This window comes from Canis lupus, chromosome 11 (genome assembly GCF_011100685.1).
Source record: "Canis lupus familiaris isolate Mischka breed German Shepherd chromosome 11, alternate assembly UU_Cfam_GSD_1.0, whole genome shotgun sequence".
Classification (NCBI taxonomy): Eukaryota; Metazoa; Chordata; class Mammalia; order Carnivora; family Canidae; genus Canis; species Canis lupus.
The window spans coordinates 2,656,315-2,675,922 of record NC_049232.1 but is presented as its reverse complement, the minus strand read 5'-3'; the positions used below and the strand labels follow the sequence as shown (position 1 = coordinate 2,675,922).

The 19,608-nt window shown below is 52.2% G+C and overlaps 1 protein-coding gene across 1 annotated transcript in view; it reads right to left on the bottom strand.

Moving 5' to 3' along the window:
- ADAMTS2 (ADAM metallopeptidase with thrombospondin type 1 motif 2) overlaps positions 1-19,608 on the bottom strand; it is a 223,555-nt gene that overhangs the window by 95,410 nt on the left and 108,537 nt on the right. Inside the window, exon 3 of the mRNA XM_038551648.1 lies at positions 114-316. Within this exon, the coding sequence (XP_038407576.1) occupies positions 114-316 (203 nt within the window). The remainder of the gene's footprint in view (positions 1-113; positions 317-19,608) is intronic.

Here is a 19,608-nt window from a genome sequence, read left to right as displayed (position 1 = left end):
TCCTCTTGCCCCTGACCTACGTCTCCACTGGGGCCTTGGGGGGCCTTGCCCCCGGACTTGGTTACCTGTCCCTCAGCCCCGCTGCTCCACCCCTGCCACCGGCTCCTACTTACAATGTTCATGAGTGTGAGCAGGTATTTCTGCACATGCTCCTTCCCATGGAACTGGACCACAGAGTCATCCACACCCAGCAGGACCTCAATGTTGTAGTCACCGTCGGCAGCATGCCTTCGCGTCCTGCGCCTTGAGCCATTGACATGCTCCTCCAGGACACCCAGGGCATGGCTGAGGTTATCCAGGCTGCCCAGCAGGGCCCCTAGAAAGACAGAGGACACAGTCTGCAGTAGCAGCCCAGACTTACCAGGTACATCCAAACATGGCAATACCCCAGCTGGGTGCAACTCGGCACCAGCCTGGCCATCATTATTGAAAACTCACAGGACCCAAACTGTCCCCATTTTACAGAAGAATGAACCAAGTTTCAGAGGGGGTAGGGTGCATGCCAAATGGGCTCGGACCCAAAAGCATACAAACCAATGCCTCAGCCATCACAGAGCCTAGGGCCTGACACCAAGGGATGAATGGAGAGGCTGAGAAGCTGAGATGCTGAGCTGGGAAAGTGTATGACCAGAGCCAGCTCTTTTCACCTGTTCACATACTCGAATACCCAAGAAGGGCTGCTCAGGTGTCAAAGGTCTGGTGTCCCCAGTGTGGCCACCACATGATAACCAGGGAGACTGAGACCCAGACCTGATGGTATGTGTCCCACACCAATTCCTTAGGCAGCTCCCCTTCTGAAACCTTCCTCTGCTGAAGGAAGGCCCCTCATCTGTGGATCAAGCCCACCTACCCCACTCCAGGGTTGATACCTCCCATTGGCGCCCCTCCCCAGTGAATTATGCCTACCCCTGGACACAAGCTGAGGAGATGGGTAGTTATGTGACTCAACTGTGCAGGGACCATGGCCCTCTGGTGACAGCTCTCCAAAGTCAGCCGTGGTGAGGGAGGGGGCCCAAGGGGCCTCAGCCAAGGACCCCAGAATATCATCTCACTGTCTTCACAGCTGTGGGATCTGCCTCAGCTCTCTTCTCCTTCTCTGCCACCAGGGCCTGGAGCCCACCCTGGACTAGAGCTCCCACTCCCAGCCCTTCCCTGTCTGCACTCTCAGGGTCACAGCTGAGCTGACCAGGCTGACCTTTGTCATTGCCAGCAGCCCCAGACCACACTGCCTGCTAAGTTCCAGTGCCAAAGCCTTTGGAAGCCCCCCACATCCCTGTCTTGGTCTCTGTGTCTGTGCTGGGGCCCTAACCCCAGGGTCCAGCTTCTCCTTGGCATTCCCAGGCACCTGCCCTGGGAAGGACCTGGGATCTCAGGTCATCAGGCCATCACCAACCCAGGCTATGGTGTCCAGTCCCTGCAGCCTCTGCTACTGGAGGTGGGGTCCATGCTCCCGGCAGCACCATGTCTCTACAAAGAGTCTTCCAGAATAATTCTCACTCGTCCCCAAAGCTTCTGGTCTGCTGCCTCCTCCAGATAGAAGGAGGAAATCCCTCCATGTCACAGTGGCACACAGCAGATGCTGGAGGCAGATCGGAGCCTCTGAAAAGAGCGTGGCAGCTCCCAGTCCAGGGAGGCAGCCTGCCCGCCAGTCCTGCCCCACCACTCAGCCCTGTGCATATGTCTCCTCAGCCAGGGCTGACAAACGGGCCTCTGTGCTGTACACTGCTGTCCCCTCTTTACAGACAGAAAGACTAATGAAACTCCAGCACAGCAGACTGTTGGCCAGGAGCTCTCTGCTCTGCACCTGCTGTCTGCTAGGCGTGAGGCACAAACCTGCCACCGATCATGGGACAGACCTATCAAGAAGGGAAAGTGAAGGTAAAGGAGGTGAAGGAGGTAAAGGAGGTGAAGTCGGGCCAGGGCTGAGCAACTGCTGGCATTCCTGTACTTCCTGGAGTCCTTGTGCCCCCTGCTCTAGCCCTGCTATCCCCCAGGGCACCCTGACCCCCACACACATGCTCGCACCTGGCAGATGCTGCCCAGGCTCCTCCAGGGCTGGGGACACTGGGAAGGCAGGCATACAGGCAGTGCCCATTCAGAGCTGATCATCCTGCTGGGCTGCCTGGAGATGATTCAAGGCCATCTTTGCCGCTCCCAGAGGAGACACCAGCTACTTAAATCTGACAGGGGGTTCGAGGAATTGCTACTCTATTTTTACACATTTATTTCTTTGCATTTCCAACAAGCAGGGACAGCTCACCTTTAGAACCACCTTGAGAAGCAGAAAAATGGTAATTTCCATTTAAAAAAAACAAAAACCTTCCCTGGAGAAGAGGCTAGATGTTACCCTCTGCCCCTCTCAAGCCAAGGGTCACTGACAGGTGGTCCCTGGGCAAAACCAGACCAGAGAGGCATATACTAGGGCCACGTGGTGTTTTAAAAAGACCTTATTTGGTTGACAGTATTTCAAAATTGGGAGAGTTCATGTTAAACAAAATATAGAAGAGCCATCTTCTCTTGAGGAGGTGATGAACAGGTAACACCAGGCTGCGGATTGACAGCCATGCCTGGAGGTAGGACACACGGGGACCACGTCCCCAGGCCACCTGCCCCGCTACCCTCACTGCCCTCCTGACCCCCCAAAGGCATCATAGTATGCTCCTGCCCCTAACCCTGGGAGCTGCCACGCAGTGGCAATATCCCTCCCAATATTCCCTGTGGGTGGGAGGGTAAAGGGGCTGCCACCGAGCCAGAGCTGGCTGGGACACATCTTGTAGCTGCTTCTGTCAAGCAAGCACAGTGTTTAGCTACATTTATGTTACAGGTCCATTAAAAACAGCAACATTTCTTAAAGATGCAACAGAAATGACAATTTTATCTCAAGCATAATTACTACTGCTCAAGTTATTACTTTAATTATGATGATTTGGGGGGGGGTGACTTGGACATTATGTTCTAGAACACCTTCCCCCAAGACCTAAGGCCAAGGGCAAAGTGCAGATGAGGAGAGGCAGGTGACAACCCTGCCTTGCAGCCCGGCCCCTGGAAGCCTCCTCCCTGCTCAGGCCTGGCAGGACATAGGAGCAACCCCAGGATCGGCGGGGTCTGCCAAGACAGCCCAAGGCCACATGAGCACTGACAGACCCAGCAGCCAGGCTGACATTCCTTCCACCGTGCCAATCTTGGATATTTCTTCAGTTTCCCAGCAATGGGCTCAGTCCTGAAGCCCAGGCCATGCAGAGACCCTGACCAACCACACCCTGGTCCTAGCAGGCCTGTCTCTCAAGCCAAGTCCTGCTGCAAGGAGTTCAGCTCCCGTCTGGTCCTGGGTCAGCTGCCTAGTAATTCCCTGACACCAGTGCTGGCCTTCTGGGCTTGTCCATGTGCACTTGGTTGCTTCCCTGGCCTGAGGCCCTCTGCTTCTGTTGGTCCCTTAGGGTCAGAGGTGAGCTCACTGCCATGCTCCCCTCAACCCCTGGAGCCCCCCTGCATGCCTGCAACCCATGTGCTAAGCCACAGTGATGGAGAGTTCACCCTACCCTTGCTCTATCCCTCACTACTGGCTCAGGCCAGGATAACAAGCTGTCAACACTGCCCATCTCCTGCTGAGGTGTGAGGACAGCACTGCCCTGGCTCCTGTTGCCCTCCGCACACACCTCACCCACCGGTGGCTGCTGGTTCCCACGGGTGGCTGATCCACGGTAGACAGAAGACTGCATCCCTGCAGGCCAAGCCCACCCCACCCCCCAACTGGAGGCATCTGTAGCGGAACCCTATTTTTCTAATGCGTAACCACAGGGATTTTAGTTCCCAGCATGCCCTGTGTTGGGGGGACTCTTCTGCAGGGCAACTGGGGCTTTTTTTGCTCCTGTCTCAGGCAATTGGTAACATGGCAAGAAGCTTCCAAGAGCCGCCCTCAGTTTTTGAGTCTCCAGAGGGGATCAAGCAAGACACATCAGATGATCAAGGAAAGGACAAGAGAAGAGCAAACAGAATTGGATCCAGGGAATCCCAAAGCATCTGTCCTCCAGGGGAATCAGTGGGTCATAGTGGCCAAACTTATCCAAAGCCAGTGGAGCACAGGGTGCCATCTGCACCAACCCCCATATCCGGGCCTGGAGTCAGGGACAAACCTCTGCCACCCCAGCAGCCATCTGATCCCCATAATGAGGAGAAGGCACCTCATCATCCTTATTTCTGTCCCCATTTTAGCATCAAGGAACCCATGGAGCAGAAAGATTAAATGATTTAGATAAGCCAGGGAGGAGCTGGGGCCTGCCCTGGCCCCTGGGATCCCATGTTGTTAACATGCCCCGGAGCCATCCCCACACTTCACCAGTACAGAGGAATGGGTTGGGGGAACCAAAACAGGTAGAAACAGAAACATTTAGCCTGGAGAAGAAAGCCCCCAGGTCTTGAGTCTGCAAAGGCCTCTGGAGCATTGCGTGGCAGGCACTGATTCTGTTGGTTGAAGGGCACCTGCGTGTTTGCTGTCCCTGGGTATTTGCAGATCCCACAGCCAGGACTGGGCCACAATGACCTCTTCACCTGGGATTCCCTTCCTGCTGCTGCTGCTGCTCCCACCCAAAGTCAGCACTCCCCACCAGGCCCAGCAGGAGTCCCTCAAAAGGCCCAGAGGGAAGGAGGTCTGCAGCCCTCCTGCACTGGCCTCAGGGACACGTTTGGTCCCCATCTGCCTCTCGCACAAAGCTGGCTGCACATCTGTGGGGGATGGGGTGCACACAGCCTTGAGAAGATGCTTCTCAGTGACAAGGGAAGACTGCTGTCCCCTATCCGTGGAATCATCGTTCCCCCATTTCTCACTGGACCTGCTCCTTCTCATCCTTCAGGTGTCAACTGAAAGGTCACCTCCCCAGGGGAACAAGGCTTATTTCATCCTAATTAAAATAGGCGTGCCCCTCCCCCAATGTCTCCCTGACAGCATTTTGCTTTCTTCCTTCCTAAAACACACCACTCATTTGTGAAATTTGCTTGGGCATTAAGGGCCTCTCCCATCTTGGAAGACAGAGGCCATGGGGTCTTGTGTGCCTCAGTTTCCTGAGTGCCCTACAAGTCATGGCAAGGGTGGGAACAAAAGGAGCCAGGGCAGAGAGGCAATGGGAGGGAACATAGGGCCCAACAGGAGGAGGAGGAGCTGGCACAAAATCTAGCTATACATATGACACAACTAAGATAAAATGCCCCAGGCAGAGTTAAAACAAATGGGGGCGGGGGGCAACGAAAGAGGTACCATGTAATTATCAACAACAACCACCACAAAAAAGCAGAAATAACCATATTTATGAGATAAAATATAATCCAAGGCATTAACGTGACAAACCAATCAACAGCATTGAGAAGATATAAAAGATATGAAACTTTATGCACCCAGCAAAGCTTCAATTTGTTTCCTAAGGAAAAACAGACAAACCACAGCTCTCTGTGCATTTTTATACATTTATTCCAGAAAACAATAGATGAATTAGATTAAACACTAGGTAGGGCTGTCAGGGAGGGATCTGCATTACTGAGATGATCTAGTGCTTAAGCCCAGCAACTGGAAAGCATGCTCATTTCAAGCACACACGGAACAAGTCCCAAATTTGACCATGTATTAGGACAGCAAGAAAACGCAAAAATCATGTCCATGGTCACCACCATGAGATAAAATCAGAGAAAACAAGAAGAGGAAATGCCCTCAAATCCCAAATACCAGAAATTAAAGAGACAGTTTTAATAAGTCGAGATGACATGAAGAATATAAATTCTAATTGCTGGCTCAGTTAGGAAATCAGAAAAACCTGAGAAAAATTTGAGAAAGTAGTCAAAGAAAAGCCCAGATGGTTTTATAGGACAGTTTTACCAAACTACAAGAATAGATGTTTCTCATCCCATGTACAATAGCTAGGAAACAGAATGGGAAAAAGGGCTTATCAACTATAGCAACAAACCCCACAGAATATCTAGGAATAAACAAAAAGAACGAATGTATAAACACCACACAAAGAGTGGTATGATATAGTTTACAACCCTCCAAAAGTACAAAGGGAGACCTCAATAATTGGAGACACAACAATGCTATCCTCGATGACAAGTTGATTCTCCTCTAAATCCATGTACAAACTTAACACAATCTCCATCAGAGGATTCTGAAAACCCAATAAAATAACTCTCAGATGTAACCAAAAGACTATCTATGAGAGAATAGCCCAAAAAATCTTGAAAATCTTGAAAAAATAATAATAACGGGAGGTACTTATCTTTCAAACTAACCGAACATATTACAAAATATGTTTACATCGTTTGTATGTTTAATATGTTCACATGTTTAATATTACAAAACATTAGTGCACAGTGACACTGGTGTCAGGACAGCCAGACCAATGGTACTGAACACAAAGTCCCAAAACATATCCAAGCATAGCAGGGACTTCTGGTTGAAATGAGAGGTTGAACCCCATTACAACTTTGGTAAAGTGATTTTTTTTTTTTAAATCACAAGGCTACAAGGACAAGGAGAGTAGCTGAGGAAAAAATGAACAGAACTGTTGGAGGCTGGAAAGCAGATGGTCTCATAGTAATGGACTGAGTATATCTGAGAAAGTTGAATCCCCAAGCTGCCAATGAGGAGAACCAAGTCTGCATCGTAAAATCCACCAAAGGTACTACATGCTTCTGGATGTGGCAGTGAAGGTCAGATTGGAATAAGCTGGTGACTGATGCCAAATCCCCTGCCCATACACTAGGCCCCAGGAACAGCCCTGATAATTAACATTGGCATTGGTCTGGAAGCTCATTCTCTCTCGGAAAGGAGGAAAAGAAGGTCTCTGGGCTGCAGGCACAGGTGTGGTTGAGAGCAGAGGCACCAAACTAAAACCAGAAGGATTAAATCAATGCTGAGGCACTAGCCCCCTTCCACAATTCACTCCCAGAATGTTGGAAGTCAAGCCTATACCCCCTCAGCAGGCGATTAGGAAGGGTCTTCTCTAGGGAATCTGATCAACCAAAGACAAAGAGGCAGTATCGCCATCCATGGTTCACTGTGTCTCCATGCATCAAGCTCCGACTCACTTCTTTTGTTGCTGCCTCTCCTGGGGCAGCCCCAGACATGACAGATGGAGGCCAAGATGAAGCAAACATTCCAACAGGAAGAAAGTGGAAGAGAAAGAGACTATACAGGAAGGTGTGGGAAATCTATCATCAGTAATATCTGAGAAGAGAGCTGGAAGATATTACATCCATTAAATGAGGATAGGATGGGAATAATGAAAAAGGTCCTTTGAGATTAACACTATTTCAGCAGAAATTATAAACTCAGTGGGAGGACTGAGAAGATAAAGTTGAGAAATCCTCCAGCAAGTAAAACAATGAGACAAAGAAACTTGAATAATCATGGAAAATAGTCAAGAAAATTAGAGGACCAGCCTGGAGGTGTATCATCCATACAACAGAAACTTCATAAAGACAGAAAAGGGAAAACAGAGAGGGAAAGAAACTATGAAATAATTCAAGAAAATTTCTCAGAATGGGAAGGCATAAGGCTAGGACCATAGAAGGAAGTAGACCTGCACTGTGGCACACCATCATAGTATTTCAGAACAGAGAAGATTCTACAGGCCTTCACAGATAATTGGAGGTATATGGGGGGAGCAGTTACAGAGGAGCCCACAAAGCACTGGAATCAGAATGGCTTCGGACTTGCCCAATTCAAAGAGGAAAACAATGGAGCAAAGCCTTTGAAAGTCTGAAGCAAGACTATTCACCAGATAGAATTCTATGCCCAGACAAAATCTCCATCAAGAAAGTGAAATAGAGATATTTCCAGACACATAAATTCTCTAAAGTTTTATCTGTCTAGCACTCCTTCTCAAGAAGCTGCTGAAAGATACACTCCTTCAATGAAGATGGCAGATACAGGAAGCAGGATGACAAGGGGATCCCTTGGAGGATGACAGAGGGAGCCCAGGAGGGCAGCTCGGCACCAGATGTGGAGGGAGCTGAGCCGTCCTGCAGCAGTATGACCTGAGACAGATGGTCATCACTAAGACCCCCGCTTCTATCATGCCGTCTTCTTAAACCAAGGACAGAACCCCCAGGGCAGCTTGGCCCAGACTGTCATCAGGACTTGGCCTGTCCTGACCATGTGCTCCTGAGGTCCACTACATAAAGACACAGGATATGCATAGGATATTCCAGGCCCCTCCTTGGAGCACCCCTTGACCTGTGAGCCATTTTTCACTGCCCTGAACAAGGCATGCAAATGGGCATACTTGCATAGGTCCTTAAGGAAGCAATGGCCCCATTGCTTGGGCAGGTTTAGAAGAGTTGGGGGCAACCTGGCTGTCATCAGAGGGGAAGAGAAGGGGCAAAAATACGGCAGGTGCACCCCACACAGTGCTATATGGAGGTCAGAAGTATGACATCCACATACACAACAGAGGGATCTTAGAAACAGAGTGCTGAAAGTAAAAATCAGTGAGAAATATAATGCAACACCATTCATGCCCATTAGACACATCCATGCTCAAGTAAGAAGCAACACTGATTTTGCAAAAATATACAGTGGCCAAAGGAGACCCTTTGATCACCTTAGAATGGTCTCTCTAAGGGGGAAGAGAGGTGAGCTAGCTGGTTGTGGAGAGAGGTGGTTTCTTTTTTTAATGATGTTGGAACAACTGGTTATAGATGGAGGAAAAGATGGCATCCTGACCTCAGACAGTATGCAAAAACAAATTCCAGGTGGACTGGTGGCCTGGAGTGATAAAAATGAAGTCACAAAAGTGCTAGAAGAAAACCCAGCTAAATGCTTTTTTAGGATCTCAGTTCTGGGCAGCCTCTGGACTCCTAGGCCAGTGTGGTTTCCAGATCCCCCACCTGACCCCCTACCCGAACTGCCCAGCCTCTGCTGGGCAAGCACGTGGATGGATAGGTGTGCTCACTGGGGGCCATGCTGCTGCTCAATTGTCAGGCAAGTGAATGAGAACCAATTGCCCTCACTTCTCCAGTGCTCAGAAGTCCCTGAAGCTCAAATCCAAACAAGCAGGACTGTAGGCAGTGTTCCAAATAAGGGGGGAGTGACACTTACAGAACAAGACCCAGGCCAGAGCACCAGCCCAGCCCTGCTGCTGCAAATACTACCAGGCCCCAGCATGAGTGGCAGAGCAGGCCCAGGGGACCAGAGTTCTGAGTACCAGCAGCCTGGAGCCTCGAGGAGCATGCTGGTGCCCCCACCCAGGAGAGGTCATCTGGAGGAAAGTCATCCCCTCCATTTGTTAACAACCTCGAGACAAGCCCTCCATGACTGCAAATTCCCCTAAAGATGATCGTTAAGATAAAATATGTTTATGTAGAAGCATAATCAGGACACAGCAAAAGCCCGCCCTGTTTGGAAGCAGGCAGGCCCTATGGAGGTTCTGGGAAGCAGAAAGCAGGCTCGGCCCCAAGGGGGCCATCAGCACAGGGCCCCACTGGTGAGCTTTATTAAAAGAAGCTCATTAGGATTATTTCATCCCAGCCCTTTATAACTTTATGACCAAATCGGAATTAATTTTTGCAATGCCGGCAGACGCAGCTCATCCAGTGTCTTTTAATGACTCGAGATGGAGGGGAGACATGGGAGGGGCCCCTGAGGCTGGGCCAGCCCCTCAGCGCTCGTTCATCAGGGTCACATCTGTAACAGCTTCTATGACTCTCAGAAACAACAGCTGGAAGGTCCATAAATTGCCTCCAGTCCCAGGCCTGCTAACTTTTCCAGAGCTTCAGGTCAGAAATGGGAGCTCCGGAGAAGCAAAAAGAAATTTTTCTTGGTTTTTCCATCTGAGGCTATCCCCAGAATGTGCCCTCCCAGGGTATGGGGCAACGGAGGCTCCTCAGCAGTGGACATGGAATATCCTGGCCCGCCCAGCACCCACCTCCTTGCTGGAGATTATACAGCCACCTGGAGTTGTACCACTTTGCAACCTGCTGCTTCTTTAGGTGCTGCTCCTTGATTTTCCTTTGATGAACCATCCTTGCTATTCCCAGACCACATGGCTCGGGGGAGGGGGGTGGCCAATACCCATGGAGCTTCACCCCAGAAGCACCCACATGGCTCAGGCAAGCCAATGAACTCTGATGCCAAGCATCTGTTGGAGGATATGGAAAGATATGCTCTCTCCTCCTTGCTGTGATTGCTAAGCTGGTAAAATATGAGCCATGGGCTGCTGGATACCTTCTCATCCTGTGAGAAGCACAGCTGAGAAATGAAGAGAACAGGTGACACCATTTAGGTCTCGACTCCAGCCATGCCTAAAGCCATTATAGCCCTGGGCTTTCCAGCTCTGAATCAATTCATTTGGACTTCTGTCTCTTGTAGCCATAAAAATCCTAAAATGCATCGCCCTACACATATATATGTAGTCATATGCACTGTCAAAAGTAAGCTAGACACCATTGTTTGATTTTGTAGCCATAACCTTCAGACGGTTAGCATCAGCTGGTGCTACTCTGTTGAGCCTCCTACTTTTGGAGAGAGCCCAGTGCAGACAGAGCGGGGACAGGGAAAGTCCACTGTGGATTTAAGGGATGTGGCCAAGAGAAAGAGGCCAAGCTCTAGTTTGGCCCCCCACAGATATGTGTCCTTGGGAGGTGGGAGGACCTGCCAGATGCCACAGTAGCCCTGGCAGAGGCACTGAGGCCACTGAGGCTGGGCCCAAACCAGCGGGGCCATGCTGAATGACCAGGAGCTCTGAGCACCTCCCAGGCTCCCTGCAGCAGCACCAGACCAAAGAAAGAGCACCAGCCCGGCTCTCCTGCTGCACACACTGGCAGGCCCCAGCTCGAGTGGCCCACCGCCTGCGGCCTTCATGCAGAACACCCCCTTCTCAGCTCTCTACCCTCACACCAGCCAAACAGCCTAGGCTCCTCCACTCCTGCCTGCGTGCCCTGCACCACCCTCCTGCCAGCTCCTGAAGCCCATCTACCCGCAGGTATGCACAAGGGCATCTTCAAAAATCAGGTCCCTGCTGTCCAGGAGCTGAAAGTGTCCTGCCCTGGTGAGCTCCTGTGCACAGCCACGGCAGGGCGGGTCCCTGGGACCGGCTGTAGTCTCCAGGGCACCAAACATCCTCTCTGTGGGCAGTCAGCTGCAGGAAGGGGAGCTAAGCCCGAGTTACCTCCTCACTACCGCTCCCCAGCACACAGCGGCCAGATGGCAGGATACAATGGAGAGACTGGCAGATCGCGTAATGAAAATATTTACTGTGAACTTCAGAACAAAACACAGACACCCACAGGTCCCAACAGAAGGGAGGATTCCCTGGGATTTCATTTTAAATGTGGGGGAAGCGGGAGGCTGGCAAGCAGGATGCTGATGGCCATTGTCGGGGGCCAGGGGCCTGGGGGCTTCCCCTCCATGTACATCTTGTACAAGTGTATCAGAGGCCAGGGAATCCCATCGCCAGCTTCCTTCATACTCCTGAGTCCTGGATTTGGACATCCGGCAGCCTCCTGGGCATCACTCCTGGGAAGGCCCTCAGGTACTCCACACAGAATTCCAGGATTAAACCACTAAACTAAACCACTTCCACCACCCATACCCACAACTCCAGCTGTACTACCTACCTCAGGCCGTGGCAGCTGTGTACACCCAGGCCCAAGCCAAGAGAAGGGCCTGCTTCTCCCTGACCTACAAAGTCCACTCCCTCCTCACCCTAGGGGTCCCTACACCTGTCCCCACCCCCTCTGCTTTGGCCCTAGCTCATGATTTCCCAGGAACCAGTTCCTCATTGGTTCTCCGAATCCAAGTTCCAAGGCATTTCTCTTCAGCTGCCAACCTCAGATTCCTATGCTGAGGCCCATGTCATGCACAGTGGCTGAGGATGATGCAGGGAGGGGTCCTAGTGCTTTAAGAGGGGCTCTGTGCCAATATGCACTAGAAGGTGTGGGATGTGGCCCAGCCCTGCCAGAGGCCCTCTCCTGCCAGGCCATCATTGAGATGTAGGAACTCACAGCTGCCTGTCCAAGCCCCACCCCCAGCCCAGGGACAGTCCCCTGGTCCCCCACCACTACCTGCACCCCTCCTGGCCCCACTTGGGACCAGTCACACAGAGGGGATGGGGCCAAGATACATGGCTCCTCCCAGCTGACACCACAACTCAGGGTGGCAGTGCAGGGTAGGCCACACTGTACCACCTTCTATTTATTTATTTATTTATTTATTTATTTATTTATTTATTTGACAGAGAGAGAGAGAGAGAGAGAGAGAGAGAGAGAGGCAGAGACACAGGCAGAGGGAGAAGCAGGCTCCATGCAGGGAGCCTGACGCGGTACTCAATCTCGGGTCTCCAGGATCATACCCTGGGCTGAAGGCGGCGCTAAACCGCTGAGCCACCCAGGCTGCCACAAAGCCACCTTCTTAAGAGAAAGAATTCTTCAGACACCCTCAGCAGCAGCAGGATGGGGAAAGACCCCCATTGTCGACAATGAAGATGGCATTGGCAGCATGGAGCATCAGGGCTTTAAGGACATCCCTATGTATTCTTCACAGCAGCCCCATGGGTCAGGAAGGGACTCTCTTATGCAGATGGAGGGACAAGCTTGAGACCATCACACTCTAGCCCACAGCCCCACAATAGCAGAGAGCAGCAGGGAAGATGTCTAACTCCAGGATCCAGGTCAGCCCATGGCACGGGCCTCAGATAGGGCCACTCAGAGCCAACTGCATTGGGGCCCATGGACAACAGGCTGCTCTAAATGTCAGGGAACCCCCCCTACCAAACTGGGGACCTCATCCCAGATCCACACTCATCCAGTCTACTTTCAGCCTCACCCTGTCCACCTTCAGCCCTGAGGTGTGGGGCTCTAATAAGAACCCAGAGAATCAAGAGAGTGTTTCATCCTGCTTACCACCCCATGGGCCTCGAGCCTTGTATTATTGGTGTCGGGTTGTAAGCTGGAACTTTAGATGCTCTACATGATGTGCTGGACGGTGGGAGGGAGACACTGAGGGTCCATTTTCAGGGCCCCTGTGCGCGTAGCTCCAGGGGTTTCACCTTCACACAAACTGCTCATAAGTGCATGCCCTGGGAGGTGCTCATGCACGGGGCCCCTTCCACTTTAAAACCTGGCCATGGAGCAGACAGGAAAATGGACCAAGTGGCAAGGAGTAGATTTCTAACAGGAGAGATGGCCCACTGACCACTGCTCCTTGTGTCTGTCCCTGCCCAGAGCCTGCTGAAGAACAGAAGTGACTGACTAGGGACTGTCCCTGGCCCTCTCCACTAATGTGGGGGTGAAAGGGTGGGTGCAGTGGGGGCAGCCCTGAGAAACCTGCCTCTTGACTGAATCCATGGAGTGCGCAGGGGATACTGGCAGGGTGGACACCTCAGATTAGTCCAAGAAGAGCTCTGTGTGGGAGTGACTCCTCTTCCTAAGTCCTCCACTGCATCCCACTGGGTCTGGGAGTCTGGAGCGCCCCCATCTCCCTGCCCTCTCTCCCAGGGAACGTTAGGCAGGCCCTGCCTTCCTTTCTGTTTTTCTGGCCTTTCTCTACCTTCCACAGGTAGGAGGCACAGGATGAGCCTGCCGTGAACCTCCCCTTTTGGCCCTAAGGTACAGACAGGGTGGATGGCACATAGAGGCCCTGTTGAGGGCCCCAGGTGCACTATCCTGTCCCACAGATAATGGTGTTTCGTCCTGTCTGCCTTCTTATGTGAGCTCAGTGGGTTCAGAAGCTGGGGGTGCTGGTGTCCTGAGGGCACACTGATTAACCCTGGTGGACCCCACATGTCCCTGTCCCATGATCCTTCCTGCCTTGAAAGGCCACAGCCTGCAGGTACTAGGGAGGGAAGAGGCTCCCCTGCTCTTCAGAGATGTGGAGCTGCCATGCTTCCATGGTGGCCACCAAGGCACACTTGCTACATTCCCTACACAACACCAACCCACGGTGTTGACAGGGCTTAATTTGATCAGCCCCATTTAGAGACAGGAGGAAATGAGAAATCAGAGCAAGTGCTGAATGCTGTAAATTTAATCCATGACACAGCCTCACAAGGGCCTTTCCTAACACACTGGGGGTTGGGGGTGCACTCCAGGTCCAGATCCCGTGGCCACCTGAGGGCTGCCCTTCTGCAGAAAGGATGGCGCAGAGCCAGTTCACCAGGCCTCTGGCTGTCCCAGACAGCCCAAGGGCTCCAGAGGACAGGCCAGGCGGCTAGACAGGAAGGGACTACAAAAATCACCATGTTCGACTTTAAAGGTCTGGGGTTTTCTTTCCTGGTTTGAAAGCAGATGTGAGGGGCACCTGGGTGGTTAAGTGGTTGAGCGTCTGCCTTTGGCTCAGGTTGTGATCCGGGGTCCTGGGGGATCGAGTCCCACATCAGGCTTCCCGTGGGGAGCCTGCTTCTCCCTCTGCCTATGTCTCTGCCTCTGTGTGTGTGTGTGTGTGTCTCATGAATAAATAAATAAAATGTTTTGAAAGAAAGAAAGAGAAAGAAAGAAAGAAAGAAAGAAAGAAAGAAAGAAAGAAAGAAAGAAAAGAAAGAGAGAGAGAGGAAAGAAAGAAAGAAAGAAAGAAAGAAAGAAAGAAAGAAAGAAAGCAAGCAAGCATATGTGACTCTGCCAGGTGTGCCCTGAGACACAGTGGACGAGCTTGCCAGCTTGCAGACCACAGATCTCCTGCCTGGCCCTGCCAGGGCACTGCCATCACTGTCGTGCATTCAGGGCACCCAGTTACCCGGGGACTCAGGCTTGCTGCTCCCATCTGCATCACCGAATTGGACACTAAGAGCCCGTATGACCCAGGCCCTATCCACCCGACCACCTTGCCTGCTGGATTCTCCCCCAGTGGAGATCTCTGCACACCACTCTCTGGGTAGGACTCTCCGCCAGGCAAGTCCTGTGCCTCCAAAGTCCAGCCCCCGCTTTTCTCCTGTTTGGGACAATTCCTGACCACCTGCCCCTTCCACCTGGCCGAGTCAATAGGTACTTTCCTGGCTCCCAAAACCTTTGTTTCTATTCATTCATTTGCTCATGAAGTATGTCAGTACCAACCATCTGCAAGGCCCCGTGCCACGTGACCCTCATGACAGCAATCTGTGCAATGTCACTATCACAAACCTGTTGACTTGCTCGCTCTCTCTCTCACATACACACACACGTGCATGCATAAGCACACACACTCAAACTTGCACACACATGTGCACACTTAAACCCACACTCATACTCATGCTTACACATTCATGCCCACAAACTCACAAATTCACACCTTCTACCATGAATTCCTGGAAGATTAAGGCTGCCTCTGGCTCCCCTCCAGGTCCCCAGACATCCACATGGGGCTTGACAAAATAAGTCAATAAACTGGGGCCCAAACCACCTGTTAGTAAATGGAAAGCCACTGTTATCCTTGTGCCACTGATCAGCAAACTGAGGTCAGGAGGGCAGGGGGAGGCAGCAGGCGTGGAAGAACTACGGCCAGTATTTTCTTGGCAGGAACGGTCATGGGCAGACACGGAGAAAGGTGTGGCCACTTCCTTCCTGGCCATCGTTTTATAGGGGCAGAGCGTGAAGGCAGCCAGGGGCCTGGCTCTTGCTACTCACCTCTCCCTCTCCTCCTGGGAGGGCTGTTGTCATGGCTCCAGGCACACACACCCCTACCACCTGCAGGCACCAGGTGACACCAAGGCCCTGGGCCGGAGCACAGGTCAAGTGTGGTGCCAAAGCAACCCTCACAGGGGCCTCCGCGGCCATCAGGGTACCCACAATGCCAACTGCATGGACTCTGTGCCTGCAGAGACAATAGGTGGTGAGCCCTACAGTAACTGAAACTTCCTCAGCCGCAGCTCATACCCACTATTTACCTGTGTCTCTTTGTTCTTGAAGCCAGCTGCTAGTGGGTATGAATTATTGTGGGATCCTCACATGGAGAACCAATGAACACTCGCTGGGCAACAGACACTTGTTATACCCCAGGCTCCTCCTCTCTTTTGGGGTCTTTCCCCAGTCCCACACACAGCCACCAGCCCACTAAACATGTACACATAGAGGATTCATGTCCTAATATGTAAAGTGCTCCTTCAAATCAACAAGAAACAGCCCAGGAATTCAAAAGGAATATGGGTATTGGTATAAATGGACAGTTCTCAAAAAAGAAAAACAAGCAGCTTTTAAACGTATGAAAAGATTCCCAATAAAAGATTCCCTTTTATTACTTAATAAAAGCAATACTTGGGGATCCCTGGGTGGCGCAGCGGTTTAGCGCCTGCCTTTGGCCCAGGGCGCGATCCTGGAGACCCGGGATCGAATCCCACGTTGGGCTTCCAGTGCATGGAGCCTGCTTCTCCCTCTCCCTGTGTCTCTGCCTCTCTCTCTCTCTCTCTCTCTGTGTGACTATCATAAATAAATTAAAAAAAATAAAAAAAAAAGCAATACTTGTGTCCGATGATCAAAATAAAAATGTGAGGATTAGGGGCACACGATGCTAGAAATGAGTGAGGGAGCGACAAGCAGAGTGTGGCACAGAGGGCTGAGGAGAGGTGAGGTCAGGGGCAGAGGCCACTGGAACCCACACTGTGTGGAAGATCGTCATACTGAAGACATGGCCAGAGATGTGGCTCCCTTTGTTCTTCAGAGCAGCCCCCACTTCTTGGGGGGGGGATGCGGCAGCAGAGAGAGCTGATAGAGTAGATGCGGAGGACAAGCACGCAGGGGGCTGTAAAGCAACATCATCATCATCACTGCGGTGATGCAGGACGTAGGAAGCTGAGCTGGGCACCCCATCACCCTGGGAAGCCCTTTGCTTCAGAGGGGACGTCAGGAGGTGTCACATGGAGGTGGGGAGGCCAGTTGGGGCATGTTGAGCCTGAAGCTCCTGTGGGGACTCCAAAGACAGACATCTACTAGGCACTCAGGTACAAGGTGTCTGGGGCAAAAAGAGGGCTGGAGGGTGGTCTGGGGGCCTGAGTGTATGCGGTTAATGTAAGCCATGGGGTTTGCCATCCGGGACACCTAGGGGGAAGGGAATCAAGCAACTGCAAACAGGTGAACAGAAAGTTATGAGCATCTTTACTGACTCCTGCCCATCACCCAGAATCTTGTCCAGGCACCAGCCAGCTGTTCTGTCCTGTCCAGTCAGGGAGGCCAGGTGGGGGCCACCTCACTACAGCCCATGGCCTCCAGCAGGATGGGCTGGGGGTGCCTCCACCCCCCACGGTGTAAGGCTTGCCTGGGTGTGAGATGAGAGGAGTCTCTGCTCAGGACCTGGCCCTCAACCCAATGCAACCACTGCCTTGCATGCATCTATCTGATGCCTCCCAGGGCAGCAAATGTGCCCACAGCTGGAGTGCTCGCCAGACACGTCTGGTTCTGCCGGCCCTGCCCTTGGCACTAGCACGATCCCAACCAACCAAACCTAGCTGGCATTCACCACCCTGCCAGTCCGATCCTGAGCATGTATGAGCACCCCAGGGGCGGTGCCTTCACACCTGTCACCTCACTCACCATCTATAACCACCTAAGCAGAAATCCTCATACCCCTTCCAAGATGAGCGCTGAGACTCAGAGTCTGGACCAAAGTCTCAGTGGTGAGTGCTGACCCTGGATAAGCTTGGCCAGTTCAGTAAGACCCCCCGCTCCCCACTGACACCTGAGAGGTATTCTGGGTTCTGATCCAGCAAGGCCACTTCCCAAGTGAGACATGGCGAAGCCAGTCTCCCTCTCTGGGCCTCAGTTTCTCTCTCTGAAAAATAGGCACAGTGACTCACAGGGCATGTGTTCAGGGCACATAAAACAGCAGAAACTCAGGAAAAGTAAGGGGACCTTAAAGTCCTTGACAGAGAATCAAGGGAAAGGAGGTGACAGTCTGCCCTATGCCAGAGAGTCAGACTCAGATGGCTTGTAAATGCCCCCAAATATGGAACGGGCCACAAACACCAGACCCCTGCTTGTTCCCCCAGCCTGGGCCTCCAGCTGCTCCAAAGCAAAAACTCTTTTGAGGGCTCAAGGGTGTGTCCCCCAAGGTCCTCCTCCAAGAAACACCCCTCCCAGGCCGCTCTTGAAATCACCTCCAAGAAGAAAAAATCACTTCTGCTTCCAAAGACATCCCCTGGCAGGAAATGGGCCACAGGCACCATGAATGTTTAATTACATTAATTGTCCAAGTTCAGAGCACACCATGACTCCCTAAGTACTTTACGGGCAATTGTAATTAAGCATGAAATGGCTCACTTGTACAACTCCCCTTTCTCACCCTCTCCAGGCTGCTGGGAGCTTCCCACGGCCTCCCAGCCTCACTAGCTAATGCTCACCTTCGTTCTTTCTTATTTAATTTTCTGAACTTTTCTCTTGACATCCCTATCCGGGACATTCCTGGGCTTTGGCACACGACCCGAAGTGCTGCAATTACTTAACTATAAAACTCCCATAGAAATTTGCTTTTGACTTTGTTAGAAAGCGTTGTAATCAAACCTCTGAGAGTCCCGATCGATGGGCTGGCCTGGCAGAGGAACTACATCACAGGATTAAGTGGCTTAGCAAAAGGAGAGCTCGGCGGGCAGGCGGGCAGGTAGAATGACTAGAAAGTCTAGCCTGGCCCTTGCAGGGCCAGCAGGGATGGCAAACGCTCCCCCAGCCCTGGCACTCACTGGGCCCTGAAATGTTACCCTGGGTTCAGCTGTGACAGGTGTGTGCAGGTCTTGAGATGGTCGTTCCCCATATATACTCTGGGGCCTGCCCCTGCAGAGACCAGAGGGAGACCTGGCCTTAAATAGACATCAGATACGCACTTTCGACATTATGCTCTAGGAGGCTGTGCACACGGGCACACAGAGAGGATGAGGTTTGCGGGGGAAGATAGGCCCACATCTCAGGAGCCCCTGGATGTGGGCCCTGAGCCAGGCAGGTCAGGAGAAAAACTGTAGGATCATCAATGCCCCCTCACACTGTCCAGGCTCACCTGCCTCAGGACTCTTCCAGGTCCTTCCCCAGCCGAGCTTCTGCTTCCCTACTGATTATCCTCTCAGTAATTCCATTCATGCTGTCTGCCACCAGAGAACTTTCCTGCCACAAGGGCATCTCCAGCAGGCACCCACGGACATCACCACCCCATGCACAGGCCAGGCACCACGGGGCTTAACCCCTGCTCTGCAGGGAATTCTAAACATCACCCAGGTAGGAAGCCCCAGGGTGGGGGGAACCTGCCAGCCCTGCGTGGAGAAGCTCAGAAAGTGAGTATGGCCAGATCCCCACAGGAGACGGAGCCCAACAGGCTCTACTCACCCACACCCAGTCTGACTCCTCACCACAGAGGGCTGGGCATCCTCGGGGCTTCACACTCACTCTCCTCCTCCCTCCCTCCACGCCTGCTCCCTATGCCAGGACCACGTGTGGGCCAATAGATACTTGCCCATCTGCAGCCTGAATCATCCTCTAGGCCCCAGACCCACCACCCTGCTGCCACATTCTCCCTGGGACATCCAGAGCCACTCGGTGCCAAAAGCCCAAGTGAGACAACACCTCACTCTTCCTTATCCCAATCCTGGAAGACACCAACGACCCTCCTCTTCCCCTCTGCCTCCCTCCCACAGCCTGGGAGTTGTCAGATGCTGGCACTGCCTGCTCTGTCCCCTGATA